The following is a 21,163-nucleotide window of genomic DNA, read 5'->3' on the forward strand; positions in this document are numbered from 1 at the left end:
TGGAAATCGCAGAGGTGCTTAATAGCTTCTTTGTTTTGGTTTTCACCAAGAACCTTGATAGTGATTGGATGTCTAACATAGTGAATGCCAGTGAAAATGAGGTAGGATCAGAAGAGGCTAAAATAGGGAAAAAGAACAAGTTAAATATTACTTGGACAAGTTAGATCTCTTCAAGTCACCAGGGCTTGATGAAATACATCCTAGAATACTCAAGGAGCTGACTGAGGAGACATCTGAGCCATTAGCAATTATCTTTGAAAAAGCGGCAGAGTGTCCTGTGGCACCTTATAGACTAACAGACATATTGGAGCATAAGCTTTGGTGGGTGAATACCCACTTCATCACATGCATGTAGTGGAAATTTCCAGAGGCAGGTATAAATATGCTTCAATTCATTTGCAAATTTGACACCATCAGCTCAGGATTAAACAAAGACTGTGAATGGCTAGTCAACTACAAAAGCAGTTTCTCCTCCCTTGGTGTTCACATCTCAGCTGCTGGAAGAGGGCCTCATCCTCCCTGATTGAACTAACCTCATTATCCCTAGCCTGATTCTTGCTTGCATATTTATACCTGCCTCTGGAAATTTCCACTACATGCATCCGATGAAGTGGGTATTCACCCACGAAAGCTTATGCTCCAATATGTCTGTTAGTCTATAAGGTGCCACAGGGCTCTTTGCCGCTTTTACAGATCCTGACTAACACAGCTACCCCTCTGATACTATCTTTGAAAAGTCATGGAAGACGGGAGAGATTCCAGAAGACTGGAAAAGGGCAAATATAGTGCCCATCTATAACAAGGGAAATAAGAACAGACCAGTCATCTTAACTTCTGTGCCTGGAAAGATAATGGAGCAAATAATTAAGCAATCAATTTGCAAACATCTAGAGGATATTTTGCTAAGTAACTGTCATCATGGATTTGTCAAGAACAAATCATGTCAAACCAACCTGACAGCTTTCTTTGAGGGGGTAACAAACTTCATGGATGGGTGAGGGGAGTGGTAGATGTGGTATATCTTGACTTTAGTAAGGCTTTTGATACTGTCTCGCATGACCGTCTCTTAAACAAACTAGGGAAATCCACTACTATAGTAGGGAGCTATTATAAGGTGGGTGCATAGCTAGTCGGAAAACCATTCCCAGAGAATAGTTATCAGTGGTTCACAGTCACGCTGGAAGGGCATAAAGAGTGGAATCCAGCAGGGATCAGTTCTGGGTCCAATTCTGTTCCATATCTTCATCAGTGATTTAGATAATGGCATAGACTGTATGCTTATAAAGTTTGTGGATGATAGCAAGCTGGGAGGAGTTGCCAGTGCTTTGGAGGTTAGCATTATAATTCAAAATGATCTGGACAAACTGGAGAAATGGTCTGAAGTAAATAGGATGAAATTCAGTAAGGACAAATGCAAAGTACTCCACATAGGAAGGAACAATCTGTTGCACACATACAAAATGGGAAATGACTGCCTAGGAAGGAGTACTGTGGAAGGGATATTGGGGTCATAGTGGACCACACCTAAATATGAGTCAACAATGTAACACTGTTGCAAAAAAAGCAAATATCATTCTGGGATGTATTAGCAGGAGTGTTGTAAGCAAGATGCAAGAAGTAATTCTTCTGCTCTACGCCGTACTGATTAGGCCTCAACTGAAGTATCGTATCCGGTTCTGGGCGCCACATTTCAGGAAAGTTGTGGACAAATTTGGAAAAAAATCCAGAGAAGAGCAACAAAAACGATTAAAGGGCTAGAAAACATGACCTATGGGGGAAGATTGAAAAAACTGAGTTTGTTTAGTCTCGAAAAAAGAAGACTGAGAGGGGACATAATAACAGTTTTCAAGTATATAAAAGGTTACAAGGAGGTGGGAGAAAAATTGTTGTTCTTAACCTCTGATGATAGGACAAGAAGCAATGGGCTTAAATTGCAGCAAGGGAGATTTAGGTTGGATGTTAGAAAAAACTTCCTAACCGTCAGGGTGTTTAGCCAATTTATTCCAGTGCTTAGGGAGGTTGATGGAAATTCCACATTGGAGATTTTTAAGAGCAGATTAGACAAATACCTGTCAAGGATGGCCTAGATAACGGGTGAGCAAACTTTTTGGCCTGAGGGCCACATCAGGGAACAGAAATTGTATGGCAGGCCATGAATGCTCAAAAAATTGGTGAAGGGGTGCTGGGGTGGGGCTGGGGATGAGTTAGGGGTGCAGGGCGGTGCTCCAGGCTGGGATCGAGGGGTTTGGAGAGCAGGAGGGGGATCAGAGCTGGGGCAGGGGGTTGGGGATTGGGGAGAGGCTCAGGGGGTGCAGTCTCTGAGCAGCGCTTACCTCAAGTGGCTCACAGAAGCAGTGGCTTGTTTCTTCTCTGGCTGTTACACAGAGGCACAGCTAGGTGGCTTTGCATGCTGCCCCTTCCACAGGCACTGCCTCTGAAGCTTCCATTGGAGTGTGTAGGAGTTGGAGCGGGGCCATGCCGCGGCTTCCAGGAGCCGTGTGGTGCGTCCCCCAACCCTGCGCCCCAGCCAAAGTGGGGACGAGACGTGGTATGGCTCGTGGGCTGGCTTAAAACGGCTTGTGGGCCAGATCCAGCCTGCAGGCCGGCCATAGTTTGCCCACCCCGGTCTAGATAATACTTAATCCTGCCAAGAGTGCAGGGGACTGGACTAGATGACCTCTTGAAGTCCCTTCCACTCCTATGATTCTATGACTGTATAGAGAGCCTAGGCACCTAACTCAGCATTATGGATCTCAGTTTTGTTTTTGGATTTTCTAGGCACCTAAAAGTTAAGCACCTTCACGCTCAGCATTGCAATGCTTGAGTCCCTTTGTGCATTCCACTTCTCATGCCTACTGCAGTTCAGTATTTTGCCCGTATCAGTACCCTTTATTTAATCTCTTAGCCAGTTTTCAATCCACAGGACAGTGACCTATTTAAGATCATTTGAATTCCTTTTTTTGTTAAGATTTTGTGAGAAACTGTATCACATGCTTTACTAAAATCCAAGATATATAACATCTTCTGTAGGCCCATCATCAGCTGCTAATGTAATTCTATCAAACATATTGATAGGACAAATTCACAATGCATAACTTTATTCACTCCAATATCTCTAGATACTCATAGTCCTAAGAGTCCCTCAAAAACATTAATATATAATAGTCATAAAATATAATTGAGATCAAGTGCTTAATGGGAGTTTAAAAATGACTGAATATTTAGGGGAAGGATTGTCTTTTGGTTAAGGTACTGAAATGAGGTTTAGGCGATATGAGAGCAATTCCCAGCTGTGTCACAACTTTCTCTGTTACCTTGCTGGGCAAATCATTTAATATTTCTGTGCTTCAGTTCATAATATGTAAAATGGGGATAATACTTCCTTTCTCCTACTGTTTGTCTTGTGTATGTATATATTGTAAGCTCTTTGAGACAGAGACTGTCTGATAGTATGTAAACACGTAGGCCCAGTTCCACAGATATTTAGGCTTCTTAGGAGCATATATAGCATATAGTACACATAGCATATAGTATAATTGCATCCCATTCTCAGTTGGGGTCACTAGGTGCTAATGTAATAAAATAATAACTATATGGGTAATGAGACTGTCCAGAATTACATTGGATAGGATAACTTTTTTTTATAAGAGGTATAAAGTATAACGCTTCAGTGTCTAAGCTGATCTCTGACAGGGGTTAGGAAAAAACTTCTCTTATGGACACGATTTTCGGTAACTGTCTACTGTGGGGTTTCTTGCACCTTCTTCTTAAGCATCTGATGCTGGCAACTGTCAAAGACAGGATACTGTACTAGAAGGACCCCACTATTTGATCCAGTGTGAGTGTTCTCATGTGACAAAAGTATTGCTATTTTATTTATTTATTTATGTTTTAAATCTAGCAAGATTTATTTTTTACAGCCCTCAATCCTAACAGTGCTTCTTATTGATCCTGGTTTCTTTACCCTTTAGATGTTTAGTGATTGATTTTTTTTTTCTGTTAATACCTTCTACTAAGAACATTTCCCCCCTAATCTGGTCCTAACTGAATCTAGGGACTGAAAGGAAATTTGGTGTGGGTGATATAACTGGTGAATCCATCTATCCTTTTTCCCTAGGCCTATGGAATTGTGTGGAAAGCAATTGATCGCAGGACAGGAGAAATAGTTGCTGTCAAGAAGATCTTTGATGCTTTTAGGAACAGAACAGATGCTCAGGTAAGGAACTGTTTTACCAATGTGTGATCAATGGCTCCATGTCTAGTTGGCAGCTGGTGTCAAGTAGAGTGCCCCAGGGGTCGGTCCTGGGGCCGGTTTTGTTCAATATCTTCATAAATGATCTGGAGGATGGTGTGGATTGCACTCTCAGCAAATTTGCGGATGATACTAAACTGGGAGGAGTGGTTGATACGCTGGAGGGCAGGGATAGGATACAGAGGGACCTAGACAAATTGGAGGATTGGGCCAAAAGAAATCTGATGAGGTTCAATAAGGATAAGTGCAGGGTCCTGCACTTAGGACGGAAGAACCCAATGCACAGCTACAGACTAGGGACCGAATGGCTAGGCAGCAGTTCTGCGGAAAAGGACCTAGGGGTGACAGTGGACGAGAAGCTGGATATGAGTCAGCAGTGTGCCCTTGTTGCCAAGGAGGCCAATGGCATTTTGGGATGTATAAGTAGGGGCATAGCGAGCAGATCGAGGGACGTGATCGTCCCCCTCTATTCGACATTGGTGAGGCCTCATCTGGAGTACTGTGTCCAGTTTTGGGCCCCACACTACAAGAAGGATGTGGATAAATTGGAAAGAGTCCAGCGAAGGGCAACAAAAATGATTAGGGGTCTGGAACACATGACTTATGAGGAAAGGCTGAGGGAACTGGGATTGTTTAGTCTGCAGAAGAGAAGAATGAGGGGGGATTTGATAGCTGCTTTCAACTACCTGAGAGGTGGTTCCAGAGAGGATGGTTCTAGACTATTCTCAGTGGTAGAAGAGGACAGGACAAGGAGTAATGGTCTCAAGTTGCCGTGGGGGAGGTTTAGGTTGGATATTAGGAAAAACTTTTTCACTAGGAGGGTGGTGAAACACTGGAATGCGTTGCCTAGGGAGGTGGTGGAATCTCCTTCCTTAGAAGTTTTTAAGGTCAGGTGTGACAAAGCCCTGGCTGGGATGATTTAACTGGGAATTGGTCCTGCTTTTGAGCAGGGGGTTGGACTAGATGATCTCCTGAGGTCCCTTCCAACCCTGATATTCTATGATTCTGAAAGACCTGCATGGTGAGTTCAGGGGTACTTCAAAGAGTCACACATTGACCTAGATGGGTAGATCTCTGGAACTTGTTGCCACAAGATATTAAGGACAAGAGTGTAGTAAGTGATTTGACATTTATATGGGCAATAAGAATATCACCCTCTACAGCTTACACTAGTTTGGCTACCTCTTACACATTTTTATCCTAACTTCATGTGTCATGATGTAACTAACCACTGACTGGCTGATGTTGAGAAGAAACTTCCTCCATAGACATGTAAATATTTTCATGTTACCAAGCAATTAGATTTTCCCTAGTCTGACCCCCACACATGGTACTCTGCTCCTTAATAAATGGGGTTTAACCATCGTACTGGGCAGTCACTTCCTCTTCCATCTATTATCTTATTGCTATGACAGTAAATATTTTTGTTTCTTTCTAGAGAACATTCCGGGAAATTATGCTCCTGCAGGTAAGTAACACCTGTCTTCTGCCCTCTGATGTATCCTTTAGCTCTCCTTTGTATCTCTTCCAGCCAGCATTCGCTTCTTTCCTTCTCATCCTTTAGTTACAGTGCAGTGACTACTGCCACTACCTCTTGTCATATCTCAATCATTCTTTTCCGTGTTGTCAGTCTCAGCAGTAGCAAGCAGTCTTTCCATGCCTTTTATTTATTTATTTTTAAACTAATCTGGTGGTGTTCCTCCCAGAGTGTGTCCGTCTGACTTGTTTGTGGCTTCACTACTCTTTTATCTTCTTAACTATGCACCTGTCATTGTTTCTGATCTATAATCGGTCTCACTCCCCCTGCCTTCTTTCTTCCCTTTTCTAAATGATATATCCTGCACACAGCCAATCCTTGGTTTTAGCTCTTGTGTATTTTATTAGATGCTCTGGTAGGGAGGTCATGCTGTCAGGTTTGGAAGTCCTTGTGTGGGGAAGGAGGGCATGTGGTGCTCAAAACCAGAGGCCCTGGTTGGGTAGGGAAGAAGGTGAAAGATGTTCCTTACTTCACCTGTGAGGGAGAGAGCCTGATCATCTGAAATAACCAAAACTTGACAGACTCCTGTAAAATGTATTGTAAGGAGCAATTCTATACATAGATTCGAAGGTCAGAAGGGATCATTGTGATCATCTAGTCTCACCTCCTGTATTATACGGGCCACAGAACCTCTCCAAAATAATTCCTAGAACATATTTTTTACTAAAACATTTCAACTTGATTTAAAAATTGTCAGTGATGGACCATCCACCACAACCTGTGGTAAATAGTTCCAATGGTTAATTACTGTGACTGTCAAAAATGTATGCCTTATTTCCAGTCTGAATTTGTCTACTTTCAACTTCCAGCCACTGGATCATGTTATATCTTTCTCTGCCAGATTGAAGAGCCCACTATTAAATATTTTGTTCCCCCGGGAGGTGCTTACACACTGTAATCAAGTCACCCCTTAGCCTTCTCTGTATTAGACTCAAAGAGCTCAGTTGATTTAGCTTACCCCACTATAGGGCAAGTTTTCTAATCCTTTCATCATTCTCGTGGCACCCTAGCATAATAAATCGTACAATAAATTTAAGTCTCAGCAGCATTAAAATCAATTCCACAGGAACTCAGCCAGCCAGCCACCTTGCTACTGCCTTCATCATTTATGAAGCATACCTTCTCCAGAGACACTATCGAACAGAACTGATATTATTAGGCAGATGATTTTATCTTTGTATGTAGCATTGCTGCGACTGATACTGCAATACTATATCCAGTTCTGGTGTCCACATTTGAAAAAGGTTATGTAATAATTTGAGAGGGAGCAGAGAAGAGCCAAAAAATGACTTAGTGAGAGAGTTAGGAGGCTCAATCTGTTTAGTTTATAAAAAGGCAACTTGATTACAGTGTACAAGTACCTTCACTGGGAGAAAATACTAGGAGGGATAGCTCAGTGTTTGGGGGGAAGGTTAGCTCAGTGGTTTGAGCATTGGCCTGCTAAACCCAGGGTTGTGAGTTCAATCCTTGAAGGGGCCATTTAGGGATCTGGGGCAAAAATTGGGGATTGGTCCTGCTTTGAGCAGGGGGTTGGACTAGATGACCTCCTGAGGTCCCTTCCAACCCTGAGAGTCTATGATTCTATGAATTAAGAGGTTCCTTAATCTAGCAGAGAAAGACATAACTTCCAGCCATTTGCTCTTGTTAAGACAGACAAATCCAAATTAGAAATAAGGCACACACATTTAATAGTGAGGATGATTAACCATTGGAAGAAATTCCCAAGGGAAGTGGTGTATTCTCCGTCTTGTGAAGTCCAAATCAATTCTAGATGCCTTTCCTGAAGATATACTTTAGTCAAACAGAAGGTTTGGGACTCAATACAGGAGTAACTTGGTGAGATTCTATGGCCTATGTTATACAGGCGGTCAGACTAGATAGTGTGATGATTCCTTCTGGCCTTAAAAATCTATGAATCTGAAAAACTAATTATAGATGATGCAAGTAGTGACCACTATATTAAGCTTGCTTAATTCTTCCTTTGATAACCCCTTATTTGCAGTTGTTTATATCTTTGCTAAATTTAAACTATTTGGGTTGCAGTTTTCCATGCTTGGGCTCTGCCTCAGGTTGGATTTTTAAAAAAGCTTTCAGTACAAATGATGTAGCCATTTTTAAGACTAAGCTGGTAGTCGGGGGTGGGGAGGATAGGAAGATTTTCCAGTATAAGCCACTTTCTCTGACCAGTTTTTGGAGAGCTCAGGCATTTCAAAACTTTAAAACAGGAACTTGAAATTTGGTCAGGGGGTAGTTGTTGGGTCAGAGGTGTGCTTTTTGCTATTCCTGAAAAAATGTGTTTAGATCTTGCCATATAATAAGAGCAATTGCTTTTCACACATGTACAGTAGAACTTCTTGAATGTTTTGTGCTTAATTTTCTGAACATTTTATCTGAACTGTGCATGCTCCACTGCATCATTGAGCTTCTGACATCATTCTGAAGTGAGCATACAGAGCTGACTCTCTGGATGAGAAAAAGACACAAAGGTGGTGCTAATATTACAGAATTTGGAATATGTATAATGAATGAGTCAGAGGACTGTTGGAAGAGAAAGGATGGTCTTGTAGTTAAGGCAGTTAGTTGATTGTGCACCATGAAAACTGAATTCTGCCCTGATTCTGCCTCAGACGTCCTATGTAATGGTGGGCAAGTCACTTAAACCAAAACTTTCACTACCACTGCTATTCTGGGTGGTCAGTTTGAAACACCTACAGCCTAATTTTCACAAGTGCAGCACACTCACAAATGCAGTTAAAAGCAATGGGTACTGCAATGACTTAGCACCTCTGAAAAATCAGGTCCTGGGGTCTCTTCAGTAAGGCATCCAGTCATCGAGGAACCCAAAATTAGTGGTCACTTCTGAAAATTTTGGCCTTAACCTTGGTATGCCTCAGTTCAACATCAGTAAAACAGGAATAATCATATCACTCACTTCATAGGGATGTTGTGCAGATAAATTCACTGTTTCTGAGGCACTCAAACTGTAATGATGAGCACTATAGAAAAGGTTTCAGAGTAGCAGCCGTGTTAGTCTGTATTCGCAAAAAGAAAAGGAGTACTTGTGGCACCTTAGAGACTAACAAATTTATAGACTATACTATGCTATAGAAAAGGAAATTACTAATTCTGTCTTTATTTCAGAGTTTGGGTTGTGAACAGTAAATAAGGAATGGGGCCATTTATTGAATAATCAGAATAAAGGAGACTAATGCAAACCTTTAACAGTGACATCCATAGTGTTATAGCAAATTAACTTCACAAATTCATGGAAAGTATGACAATGAGCCATGCTGATGTGTTTATGTAGTTGATACAAAAGCATAAGAAGTTACTGTTAAGGCTTTCCATTAGAGTGTGAGTTTAATGAAGTTGGAGTGTGAATTACTTTTGGGTGTCTGTTGACATGGAAGTGAAAGCCTTGTGGAGCATTGTACTGTATTATCAACAGTGTTGTAGACAGTATGAAGGTGGAAAGGAATGCACAAGTTCCACTTAACCTTAAATGCATGGAAATAAGTTTTTGGTGGATGTGGTGTATCCTGCTTCAACTTTAACTGTCACTAAACATAGGGTTTTTGTGATAACAATAATGATGGTAATGCTTAACATTTATATATGTTTCACCATTATTATCACACTTCTATAATCAAATAGTTCTTCGCTTTAAATACTAAGTGTGTGGATTGATGTGGATATTCGGGTTTTGCAGTTATTTTGTGTATAATGCTTTTTGGTACTAAAGTGTGAAGAGGAGTAACCTGAGAGCCAAGTGGGAGGGTTGTGTAGCTTAAGTGGCAGCTCATACTACAGAGCAAGGTAGGCTTTTTATTTATTCCCTAAAAAAAGTCTGTATTTTAGTAGAGACACAATGAAGGGAATAACCTCCTGGTCTTTATTTTGGAGTGTAATCTTTCGTATAATAGGTTCAGTCACTTGACTCTGACAAGTGGGTCTTATTTCCCTGCAGGAATTTGGAGAACATCCAAATATCATCAAGCTGCTTAATGTCATCCGAGCTCAGAATGACAGGGATATTTACCTGGTTTTCGAATCTATGGGTAAGACCCACCACTGCTTCAGCTGTTTACATTCTTTCTCTCTAAAGAATTAATTTCATTCACTGCCTTGAAAGTAGCAAAATAGAAAGATTCATGTAATGAGATAAATGTGAATGTTGGTGGAGCTAGATGGAAAAGTGAACCAATGAATGTGGTGAAGTTAGTGGGGAAGCAATTGCATAGGAATTGATTTGGAAGTGGGACAATGGCAGGCAGATTGGGAGGGATAAAGTGAATGGGTGTCTAGGTGCAATTTTGGGGTAATGAGGAGAGTGGGACAGTAAAACAATTTAAGAGGATAAATGAATGAGTGACTATAGATGGGTGGATGTAATGTAGGATGTGAGTGGAACAATAAGTCCCATTGTAATTTTTCAGTTACTGTCTAGTCTTTGCTTTCAGTGAAGTATTTTTCCCTGCCCTAAGTGAAGTTCAGGAAATAGAGCTGCAGTAGTTCAAGAAATAGGGCTATAGCAGATACAACTTTTTCAATGGCTGTCTTGCTGAGCTTCTGTTTAAAAATGAGCTAGAGAGCTTAGAGTTTGGAGAACAGACTTGATGCCCTAGCTTTGGGTTCCTTTCACTCCCAAACAATAATTCTCTAATGTTCTATGTTAGAGACAGATTTACATGCTGTGATCAAGAAGGGGAATTTGCTGAAAGACATCCACAAGTGTTACATCCTCTACCAACTCCTGAAGGCAACCAAATTCATCCACTCAGGGAATGTCATTCACAGAGACCAGAAGGTACATTTGCACTCACTAGGCCTTACCTAAATGGAAAGATTTGTCCTCCATTCAAGACTGGAGTTAAATGATATATGTAGGGGGGTGAAGGGAGTGAAGAGAAAAGAAAATGACCATAGTATCACATGACCTTTAGTAGGTCATGTATACCTTTTGTTTCGGTTTCCTCCTAACGCCCCTAAAAGCACTCTGTCCCTGGCAGGGGGAAGTGCAGCCTGACATGGGTTTTTATTTCCTCCCTTTCTGCCCTATACAGAGAATAAAGAAATTCTTATGAATGTTTGTGTTCAACTACAGCCCTCAAATATCCTGCTGGATGCGGACTGCTTTGTTAAGCTTTGTGATTTTGGACTGGCTCGCTCCCTTTGTCAGATCCATGAGGACCAAGGCAGCCCTGCACTGACAGAGTATGTGGCAACACGCTGGTACCGAGCCCCTGAGATCCTGCTTTCCTCTCATAGGTAATTGAAAGACTGGGAAACAATCTGCCTGATGTCTCTGAGATGGGCTATTTTGAGATGGTTTGGGAACCCAATTTTGGTTTTATTATACACCCTTGAAACACTGTCAAGAAAACTTAACAGTTGAGGTAAAAATCTTATAGTCCACCCTTACCACAAACACCAACACATGCAATCCCTTGTCCCCAATTCTCTTTACACATACAACCATGCACACCTGAACTCCTCTCTCTACATTGGTCTCTTGCACACCAGACAGCCCTGCATTCATCTGCTACTCAGCCCCCACCATTCGCTTGACTTTCACCCAGTTCTTCGTCACATATACCAAATTAATCTTTTCAAAATCTGGAAAATGCCTCAGCCTTTCTTTTCAAGTCTGGCCTTAAGTGTTCCCCAATGACAATCTTTTCTCCTTATCTCCTGGCTGCTCCACTTGAAAAACTGCTTCCCTAGTCCCTGTGGAGGGGCTCTGGGGGGGCTTTGCTCTGTCAATTCTCTTGGTCAAGGAGAAGCCACTGGAGCTGATAAGACTTTTTTTTTTTTTTTTTTAAATCCCACCTAGGATGTCATCTGTTCCCTTCACTAGGCCTAGGAATAGGATTGCTAGAGCTGGATGAAAGCTTCTTTTCACCCCTAGACACTGGCTGTTGGCAGGAGACTTTTGAGCCTAGCCTCAGCCAATTTTAAGTGAGGAGGAAACAAACCTAGCCCAAGGAGGAGGAGCCTAGAGGAGCTGCTGATCTTTACTCCCATTCATGGGCCATAACAATTTAACTAGGGCTGTTACAGTTACTCTTCCACTTGCTATGCTGCTGACGGAAGGCAGAGTAATTAGAGTTCCTGTTCCATGATGTGATGCTTTTGCACAGTCGAACATTTATAGCAGCCTTTCTTTGCAAACTCATATCTAATACGCTGCTCAATTTAAGTATCACACCGCATGGTGATGGACTCAGTACAAAAACCTAGATAGATAAGTTTCAGAGTAACAGCCGTGTTAGTCTGTATTCGCAAAAAGAAAAGGAGTACTTGTAGCACCTTAGAGACTAACCAATTTATTTGAGCATGAGCTTTCGTGAGCTACAGCTCACTTCATCAGATGTATACTGTGGAAACTGCAGCAGACTTTATATACACACAGAGATCATGAAACAATACCTCCTCCCACCCCACTGTCCTGCTGGTAATAGCTTATCTAAAGTGATCATCAGGTGGGCCATTTCCAGCACAAATCCAGGTTTTCTCACCCTCCACCCCCCCACACAAATTCACTCTCCTGCTGGTGCTAGCCCATCCAAAGTGACAACTCTTTACATAATCAAGTCGGGCTATTTCCTGCATAAATCCAGGTTTTCTCACATCCCCCCCACCCCCATACACACACAAACTCACTCTCCTGCTGGTAATAGCTCATCTAAACTGACCACTCTCCAAGTTTAAATCCAAGTTAAACCAGAACATCTGGGGGGGGGGTAGGAAAAAACAAGAGGAAACAGGCTACCTTGCATAATGACTTAGCCACTCCCAGTCTCTATTTAAGCCTAAATTAATAGTATCCAATTTGCAAATGAATTCCAATTCAGCAGTTTCTCGCTGGAGTCTGGATTTGAAGTTTTTTTGTTTTAAGATAGTGACCTTCATGTCTGTGATTGCGTGACCAGAGAGATTGAAGTGTTCTCCGACTGGTTTATGAATGTTATAATTCTTGACATCTGATTTGTGTCCATTTATTCTTTTACGTAGAGACTGTCCAGTTTGACCAATGTACATGGCAGAGGGGCATTGCTGGCACATGATGGCATATATCACATTGGTGGATGTGCAGGTGAACGAGCCTCTGATAGTGTGGCTGATGTTATTAGGCCCTGTGATGGTGTCCCCTGAATAGATATGTGGGCACAATTGGCAACGGGCTTTGTTGCAAGGATAAGTTCCTGGGTTAGATAGATAAGATAAGATAGATAGATATCTATCTAGGATATCTTATCTTATCTTATCTAAGATAAGATAAGATAGATAGATAAGATTTCACCCTTCAGTATCTCAATTAGCTATTTTTGCTTCCAGGGTTTCTCATTTCCACTAAGGTTCAGTGTGTTTTAGCTGCCTTTGGTCCATATTAAATCTCATTTTGCTATTTTCTGCACATAGTTCTTTCCGCTGGTGTTTGGTGCTTCTCCTAGTTTAGTATGCTGTGTACATTTTTTAATAACCTGTTGTAAACACCCTCTTCCATGGGATTAATTCATAGTCATAGATTCCAATGCCAGAAAGGATGATGTGGATCATCTAGTCTGACTTCCTGTATAACACAGACAGTTAGTTAGTTGGTTAGTCTCTAAGGTGCCACAAGTACTCCTTTTCTTTTTACAGACAAAAGAACTTCCTAAAATAACTCCTGTTTGAGCTACAGCATATCTTTAAAAAAAAAATCCAATCTTGATGTAAAAAGCACTAGTGATGGAGAATTCACCGCAACCTTTGGTAAATTTTCCAATTGTTGATTACCCTCACTGTTAAAAATTGACACCTCATTTCCAGTCTGAATTCGTTTAGCTTCAACTTCCTACCATTGGATCTCAAAGAATCAATCCTGAAGCACTTACATGAGAGGAAAGTGATCAGGAACAGCCAGCATGGATTCACCAAGGGAAGGTCATGCCTGACTAATCTAATCGCCTTCTATGATGAGATTACTGGTTCTGTGGATGAAGGGAAAGCAGTGGATGTATTGTTTCTTGACTTTAGCAAAGCTTTTGACACGGTCTCCCACAGTATTCTTGTCAGCAAGTTAAGGAAGTATGGGCTGGATGAATGCACTACAAGGTGGGTAGAAAGCTGGCTAGATTGTCGGGCTCAACGGGTAGTGATCAATGGCTCCATGTCTAGTTGGCAGCCGGTATCAAGTGGTGTGCCCCAAGGGTCGGTCCTGGGGCCGGTTTTGTTCAATATCTTCATAAATGATCTGGAGGATGGTGTGGATTGCACTCTCAGCAAATTTGCGGATGATACTAAACTGGGAGGAGTGGTAGATACGCTGGAGGGGAGGGATAGGATACAGAAGGACCTAGACAAATTGGAGGATTGGGCCAAAAGAAATCTGATGAGGTTCAATAAGGATAAGTGCAGGGTCCTGCACTTAGGACGGAAGAACCCAATGCACAGCTACAGACTAGGGACCGAATGTCTAGGCAGCAGTTCTGCGGAAAAGGACCTAGGGGTGACAGTGGACGAGAAGCTGGATATGAGTCAGCAGTGTGCCCTTGTTGCCAAGAAGGCCAATGGCATTTTGGGATGTATAAGTAGGGGCATAGCGAGCAGATCGAGGGACGTGATCGTTCCCCTCTATTCGACATTGGTGAGGCCTCATCTGGAGTACTGTGTCCAGTTTTGGGCCCCACACTTCAAGAAGTATGTGGATAAATTGGAGAGAGTCCAGCGAAGGGCAACAAAAATGATTAGGGGTCTGGAACATATGAGTTATGAGGAGAGGCTGAGGGAGCTGGGATTGTTTAGCCTGCAGAAGAGAAGAATGAGGGGGGATTTGATAGCTGTTTTCAACTACCTGAAAGGGGGTTCCAAAGAGGATGGCTCTAGACTGTTCTCAATGGTATCAGATGACAGAACGAGGAGTAATGGTCTCAAGTTACAGTGGGGGAGGTTTAGATTGGATATTAGGAAAAACTTTTTCACTAAGAGGGTAGTGAAACACTGGAATGCGTTACCTAGGGAGGTGGTAGAATCTCCTTCCTTAGAGGTTTTTAAGGTCAGGCTTGACAAAGCCCTGGCTGGGATGATTTAACTGGGAATTGGTCCTGCTTTGAGCAGGGGGTTGGACTAGATGACCTTCTGGGGTCCCTTCCAACCCTTATATTCTATGATTCTATGATCTTGTTACATCTTTGTTTGCTAGATTCAGTAGTCCATCATCAAATATTTGTTCCCCATGTAGGTATTTACAGACTGTGATCAACTCACACCTTAACCTTCTCTTAGTTAAACTAAATAGATTGAACTCCTTGATTCTATTGCTATAAGCCATGTTTTCCAACCCTTTAATCATTATTGTGGCTCTCCTCTGAACCTCTCCAAATCATCATCATCCTTCTTGAATTTTGGACACCAGAACTGGACCCAGTATTCCAGCAGTGGTTGTACCAGTGCCAAATACATAGGAGAAATAACCTTTCTATTCCTACTCAAGAGTCCCCTGTGTCCAAGGATTGTATAAGCCCTTTAAATCATACAGTCACATAGAATCATAAAATATCAGGGTTGGAAGGGACCTCAGGAGGTCATCTAGTCCAACCCCCTGCTCAAAGCAGGACTGATCCCCAATTAAATCATCCCAGCCAGGGCTTTGTCGAGTCTGACCTTAAAAACTTCTAAGGAAGGAGATTCCACCCCTTCCCTAGGTAACGCATTCCAGTGTTTCACCATGCTCCTAATGAAAATGTTTTTCCTAATATCCAACCTAAATCTCCCCCACTGCAACTTGAGACCATTACTCCTTGTTTTGTCACATTGGGGGCTTATGTTCAGTTGATTATCCACCATGACCCCCAAGTCCTTTTCAGAGTCTGCTTCCCATGATAGAGTCCCTCGTCTTGTTCTCAGATGTATACATTTACACTTGGCCATATTAAAATGCAAATGGTTTGCTTGCGTTCCGCTTACAAAGCGATCTGGATCACTTGATGTCAGTGATCTATGTATGTAATTTAAATTTGCACTAGACTTACCACCAACCCATGTGAGTCCCCAAAACTTGATATGTTGTCATACATAATAACACTTCTGCAAGCCAACTTTTAATCTGTGTGGAGGCATGATATCCCTGCCAATTTGAATTAATTATTGCAGTTAGATTTCATGAGACATAGTTTTAGATTTTAATACAGCATTTGATACTATCACATCCACTGCATTCCCTTTATCCACTATTTTTTTAATTATAGCAACAACCTAAAAAGGCTATTATATTTGACTGGAAAGATTTGTTTAGCCACTCTTCAAGTGGTTCGTTCTTTTAATATTTGGTTTACTTTTTATTAGTAGTTTAATTATTTAAACATATATATTGGGTTAAAGAGTTTGAATGTTGACAAACTTTTATATCATTCTCTGCATTATTTCCCATTGACTCTGCTTAAGTAATTTTAACTGATTTCTGGATATCTAAGATCCCAAGGGGTTTCGTCATTGACCACACCATGTCAGTTCCCAGAAATCAGCTTGTGTCTTGATTTTTAGTCATATGAGTACCCCAGATTTTTATTATCTAATTACCATCTTCATCTTTAATTGTGTAATGAACTTCCTCTGACTGCTTATTTCAAATAGGCCTTGACAAGAAATCCCTCAGGTGATTGCCACCTCCATATTTTCTTTGGCTTCCCTGATAGCAACAACCCATCAACACATCTCCTGTGGGGCTATTAGACATGTTTGTTTTTTCCTTGCAGGATGGTCAGAAATAGAAGGGGGTCTCACGGTTACAGAAGCATATTGTTAGCGTTACAAAAGCATATTGGCGTGTCCTGATAAGTCTGTTCTTTCTTGTAGCTACACAAAGGGCGTGGACATGTGGAGTATTGGCTGTATTCTGGGGGAGATGCTGCTTGGAAAACCTCTTTTTCCTGGAACATCCACAGTGAATCAGATAGAGCAGATCTTGAGTGTCATTCCTGCCCCATCCCAGGAAGGTGAGACTTTTCCATGAAGGGAAGTATTAGCAGCCCAATTGCTAAGAGAATGACTCATAATTGGCATTCTTGCTCTCTCCCAGGAACTCAGAAGACTGAGTGGTGGAATGTTGGGAACAGCATGGAAAATAAAACCTTAAGTGATGTGATACAGCAGGGCCAGGGAGCAGTGGGAGAGGGGACATATATAAGCCTTGGGGTAATTAAAGCATGGTTCCCTGTAGACTAGGGAAGGCTACTACAGGTTAATTGGAGCACCTGTAGTCAATTAAGGCCCTGTCAGGAACCTAATAAAAAAACCCCTGCTTCAGGCAGAGAGGGTGGTGTGAAGAAGGAGAGAGGACTGGAGTTTGGAGTTGTGTTGCTGAGAATTGAAAGACCAGAGGAAGGGAGACCCTGCCCCAGCACGGCAGGGAGACTCCCTCCCCCAGTGTCTCGGATAGAGGGTAAACCTACCCAAGGGGGAAGAAGGTAAGAAGCCTGCAGGGGTTGAGAGGGGCTGGGGCTCAGAGTGAGGAACAAACCCAGACACTTCCCTCCTCTACCACCTTCCTGGGCCACTAACGGGGCCCTCAGCGCTTCAAGAGCAGGGGCAAAGAGTGGTGTCCTAGGTACCCGCCAAGAAAAGCACAGGACCCACAATACCAACATTGGCCATTTTGTCACCGTGATCAGATGACATAGATAACATACTGCTTCTAGCATGCATGGAGGTGGTTGATGACAGTAACATATATTAAGGTGATTGATGTAATAAGTGGGATGAGGTAGATGAGGCTTTCTTCCAGCAGCTCACGGAAGCTACTGGATCGCATGCCCTGATTCTCATGGGTGACTTTAATTTTCCTGATATCTGCTGGGAGAGCAATACAGCGGTGCATAGACAATCCAGGAAGTTTTTGGAAAGCGTAGGGGACAATTTCCTGGCGCAAGTGCTAGAGGAGCCAACTAGGGGGGGGCGCTTTTCTTGACCTGCTGCTCACAAACCGGGTAGAATTAGTGGGGGAAGCAAAAGTGGATGGGAATCTGGGAGGCAGTGACCATGAGTTGGTTGAGTTCAGGATCCTGACACAGGGAAGAAAGGTAAGCAGCACGATACGGACCCTGGACTTCAGGAAAGCAGACTTCGACTCCCTCAGGGAACGGATGGCCAGGATCCCCTGGGGGACTAACTTGAAGGGGAAAGGAGTCCAGGAGAGCTGGCTGTATTTCAAGGAATCCCTGTTGAGGTTACAGGGACAAACCATCCCAATGAGTCGAAAGAATAGTAAATATGGCAGGCGACCAGCTTGGCTTAATGGTGAAATCTTAGCGGATCTTAAACATAAAAAAGAAGCTTACAAGAAGTGGAAGGTTGGACATATGACCAGGGAAGAGTATAAAAATATTGCTCGGGCATGTAGAAATGTTATCAGGAGGGCCAAATCGCACCTGGAGCTGCAGCTAGCCAGAGATGTCAAGAGTAACAAGAAGGGTTTCTTCAGGTATGTTGGCAACAAGAAGAAAGCCAAGGAATGTGTGGGCCCCTTACTGAATGAGGGAGGCAAACTAGTGACAGAGGATGTGGAAAAAGCTAATGTACTCAATGCTTTTTTTGCCTCTGTTTTCACTAACAAGGTCAGCTCCCAGACTGCTACGCTGGGCATCACAAAATGGGGAAGAGATGGACAGCCCTCTGTGGAGATAGAGGTGGTTAGGGACTATTTAGAAAAGCTGGACGTGCACAAGTCCATGGGGCCGGACGAGTTGCATCCGAGAGTGCTGAAGGAACTGGCGGCTGTGATTGCAGAGCCATTGGCCATTATCTTTGAAAACTCGTGGCGAACCGGGGAAGTCCCGGATGACTGGAAAAAGGCTAATGTAGTGCCAATCTTTAAAAAAGGGAAGAAGGAGGATCCTGGGAACTACAGGCCAGTCAGCCTCACTTCAGTCCCTGGAAAAATCATGGAGCAGGTCCTCAAAGAATCAATCCTGAAGCACTTGCATGAGAGGAAAGTGATCAGGAACAGCCAGCATGGATTCACCAAGGGAAGGTCATGCCTGACTAATCTAATCGCCTTCTATGATGAGATTACTGGTTCTGTGGATGAAGGGAAAGCAGTGGATGTATTGTTTCTTGACTTTAGCAAAGCTTTTGACACGGTCTCCCACAGTATTCTTGTCAGCAAGTTAAGGAAGTATGGGCTGGATGAATGGACTATAAGGTGGATAGAAAGTTGGCTAGATTGTCGGGCTCAACGGGTAGTTATCAATGGCTCCATGTCTAGTTGGCAGCCGGTATCAAGTGGAGTGCCCCAAGGGTCGGTCCTGGGGCCAGTTTTGTTCAATATCTTCATAAATGATCTGGAGGATGGTGTGGATTGCACTCTCAGCAAATTTGCGGATGATACTAAACTGGGAGGAGTGGTAGATACGCTGGAGGGGAGGGATAGGATACAGAAGGACCTAGACAAATTGGAGGATTGGGCCAAAAGAAATCTGATGAGGTTCAATAAGGATAAGTGCAGGGTCCTGCACTTAGGACGGAAGAACCCAATGCACAGCTACAGACTAGGGACCGAATGGCTCGGCAGCAGTTCTGCGGAAAAGGACCTAGGGGTGACAGTGGACGAGAAGCTGGATATGAGTCAGCAGTGTGCCCTTGTTGCCAAGAAGGCCAATGGCATTTTGGGATGTATAAGTAGGGGCATAGCGAGCAGATCGAGGGACGTGATCGTTCCCCTCTATTCGACATTGGTGAGGCCTCATCTGGAGTACTGTGTCCAGTTTTGGGCCCCACACTTCAAGAAGGATGTGGATAAATTGGAGAGAGTCCAGCGAAGGGCAACAAAAATGATTAGGGGTCTGGAACACATGAGTTATGAGGAGAGGCTGAGGGAGCTGGGATTGTTTAGCCTGCAGAAGAGAAGAATGAGGGGGGATTTGATAGCTGCTTTCAACTACCTGAAAGGGGGTTCCAAAGAGGATGGCTCTAGACTGTTCTCAATGGTAGCAGATGACAGAACGAGGAGTAATGGTCTCAAGCTGCAGTGGGGGAGATTTAGATTGGATATTAGGAAAAACTTTTTCACTAAGAGGGTGGTGAAACACTGGAATGCGTTACCTAGGGAGGTGGTAGAATCTCCTTCCTTAGAGGTTTTTAAGGTCAGGCTTGACAAAGCCCTGGCTGGGATGATTTAACTGGGAATTGGTCCTGCTTCGAGCAGGGGGTTGGACTAGATGACCTTCTGGGGTCCCTTCCAACCCTTATATTCTATGATTCTATAAGTCAGTCAGGCTTCCTGACCTGGTCACCTGAACACAAACTTGGAGCCTGAAATTCATAGATGGCTTTTTTTTTTTTTTTTAAGGCCAGAATGAATTATTATGATCATCTAAGCCAGTGGTTCTCAACTTATTACCATTGTGGGCTGCATCCATGCGCGCGCGCACTCGCGCGCTCTCTCTCTCCACACACACAGACACACGCACACAACCTGTATGGCCCTGAGGATGTCACATGAGCCACAGCTGTGTGCTGATTGGGCCGCTGGTTGAGAACCACTCATCTAAGCTGACTGTTTGCATAACACAGGCTATAGAATTTCACCCAAGAATTCTTGCATCAAGCCCATATGTTATGGTTGAGCTAGAGCATGGTTTTCTAGAGAGAGATCCAGTCTTGATTTAAAGATTTCCAAGTGATGGTGACTTGACCTCATCTTTTGGCAAATTGTTCCAGTGGTTAATTACACTCACTGGGGATTGTCTATGTGAACATTAGTAAATTTATAGCACAATAGTGTGCCATGTATTAACTGGCTGTGTGGATCCTGCTACAACACATTAAAAGTTCCATGGTGCATTTTGAACTACTCCCGTTTCAAAGTGAAATAAATCAAAGTGGACTATGGCACTTCTAGTGCAAAGCAGTTGGTTCCATACAGCGAGTTAGCACAGTAGCCTGCCGGGCACTATAGACTTACACCCCAGCTAGCCATGCACTAACTGTTCATATAGACAAGCCGCTGTTAAAAATCAGTCTGAATTAGTCTTATTTCTAATCTGAATTAATCTAGCTTCAATTTGCAATCTTATTATGTCTTTAATCTATCAGACAAACAGTCCTCTACTATCAGAAATATTCTCCCGCATGCAGAAATTCCAGGATTATAAACCCTGCTCTTCCACTTACTATCTCTAGAGTACCTGCTATGGTGTACAGGAATCTCTGTCTCTCAATTGCCATCTGTTAAATGGGACTCTTGCTTATAATACCTCATAAGGTGCTGTGTTCATTTAATGTATGTAAAGCAATTGAGATTCTCTCTTGGAAAACCTTAGAGATGGGTAAAATATTATTGAATCTTCTCTACCAAAATTAACTCCTTAGGTTCAAATTCAAAGTTTCGAGTCACA

At 42.8% G+C, this 21,163-nt stretch overlaps 1 protein-coding gene across 4 annotated transcripts in view; it reads left to right on the top strand.

Moving 5' to 3' along the window:
• MAPK15 (mitogen-activated protein kinase 15) overlaps nucleotides 1-21,163 on the top strand; it is a 67,614-nt gene that overhangs the window by 7,129 nt on the left and 39,322 nt on the right. For 3 of the 4 annotated variants that reach the window (XM_048841902.2, XM_048841900.2, XM_048841901.2), the window contains exons 2-7: nucleotides 4,118-4,216; nucleotides 5,691-5,720; nucleotides 9,757-9,847; nucleotides 10,466-10,596; nucleotides 10,894-11,057; nucleotides 16,626-16,765. In XM_048841902.2, coding sequence (XP_048697859.2) covers nucleotides 5,709-5,720; nucleotides 9,757-9,847; nucleotides 10,466-10,596; nucleotides 10,894-11,057; nucleotides 16,626-16,765 — 538 coding nt within the window. In that variant the 5' untranslated portion in view covers nucleotides 4,118-4,216; nucleotides 5,691-5,708. Of the gene's footprint in view, nucleotides 1-3,822; nucleotides 3,839-4,117; nucleotides 4,217-5,690; nucleotides 5,721-9,756; nucleotides 9,848-10,465; nucleotides 10,597-10,893; nucleotides 11,058-16,625; nucleotides 16,766-21,163 lie in introns of those variants that run through there. The other variant, XM_075124814.1, reaches the window with a different exon arrangement.

The sequence above is a fragment of the Caretta caretta genome, chromosome 2 (assembly GCF_965140235.1).
Source record: "Caretta caretta isolate rCarCar2 chromosome 2, rCarCar1.hap1, whole genome shotgun sequence".
NCBI lineage: Eukaryota > Metazoa > Chordata > Testudines > Cheloniidae > Caretta > Caretta caretta.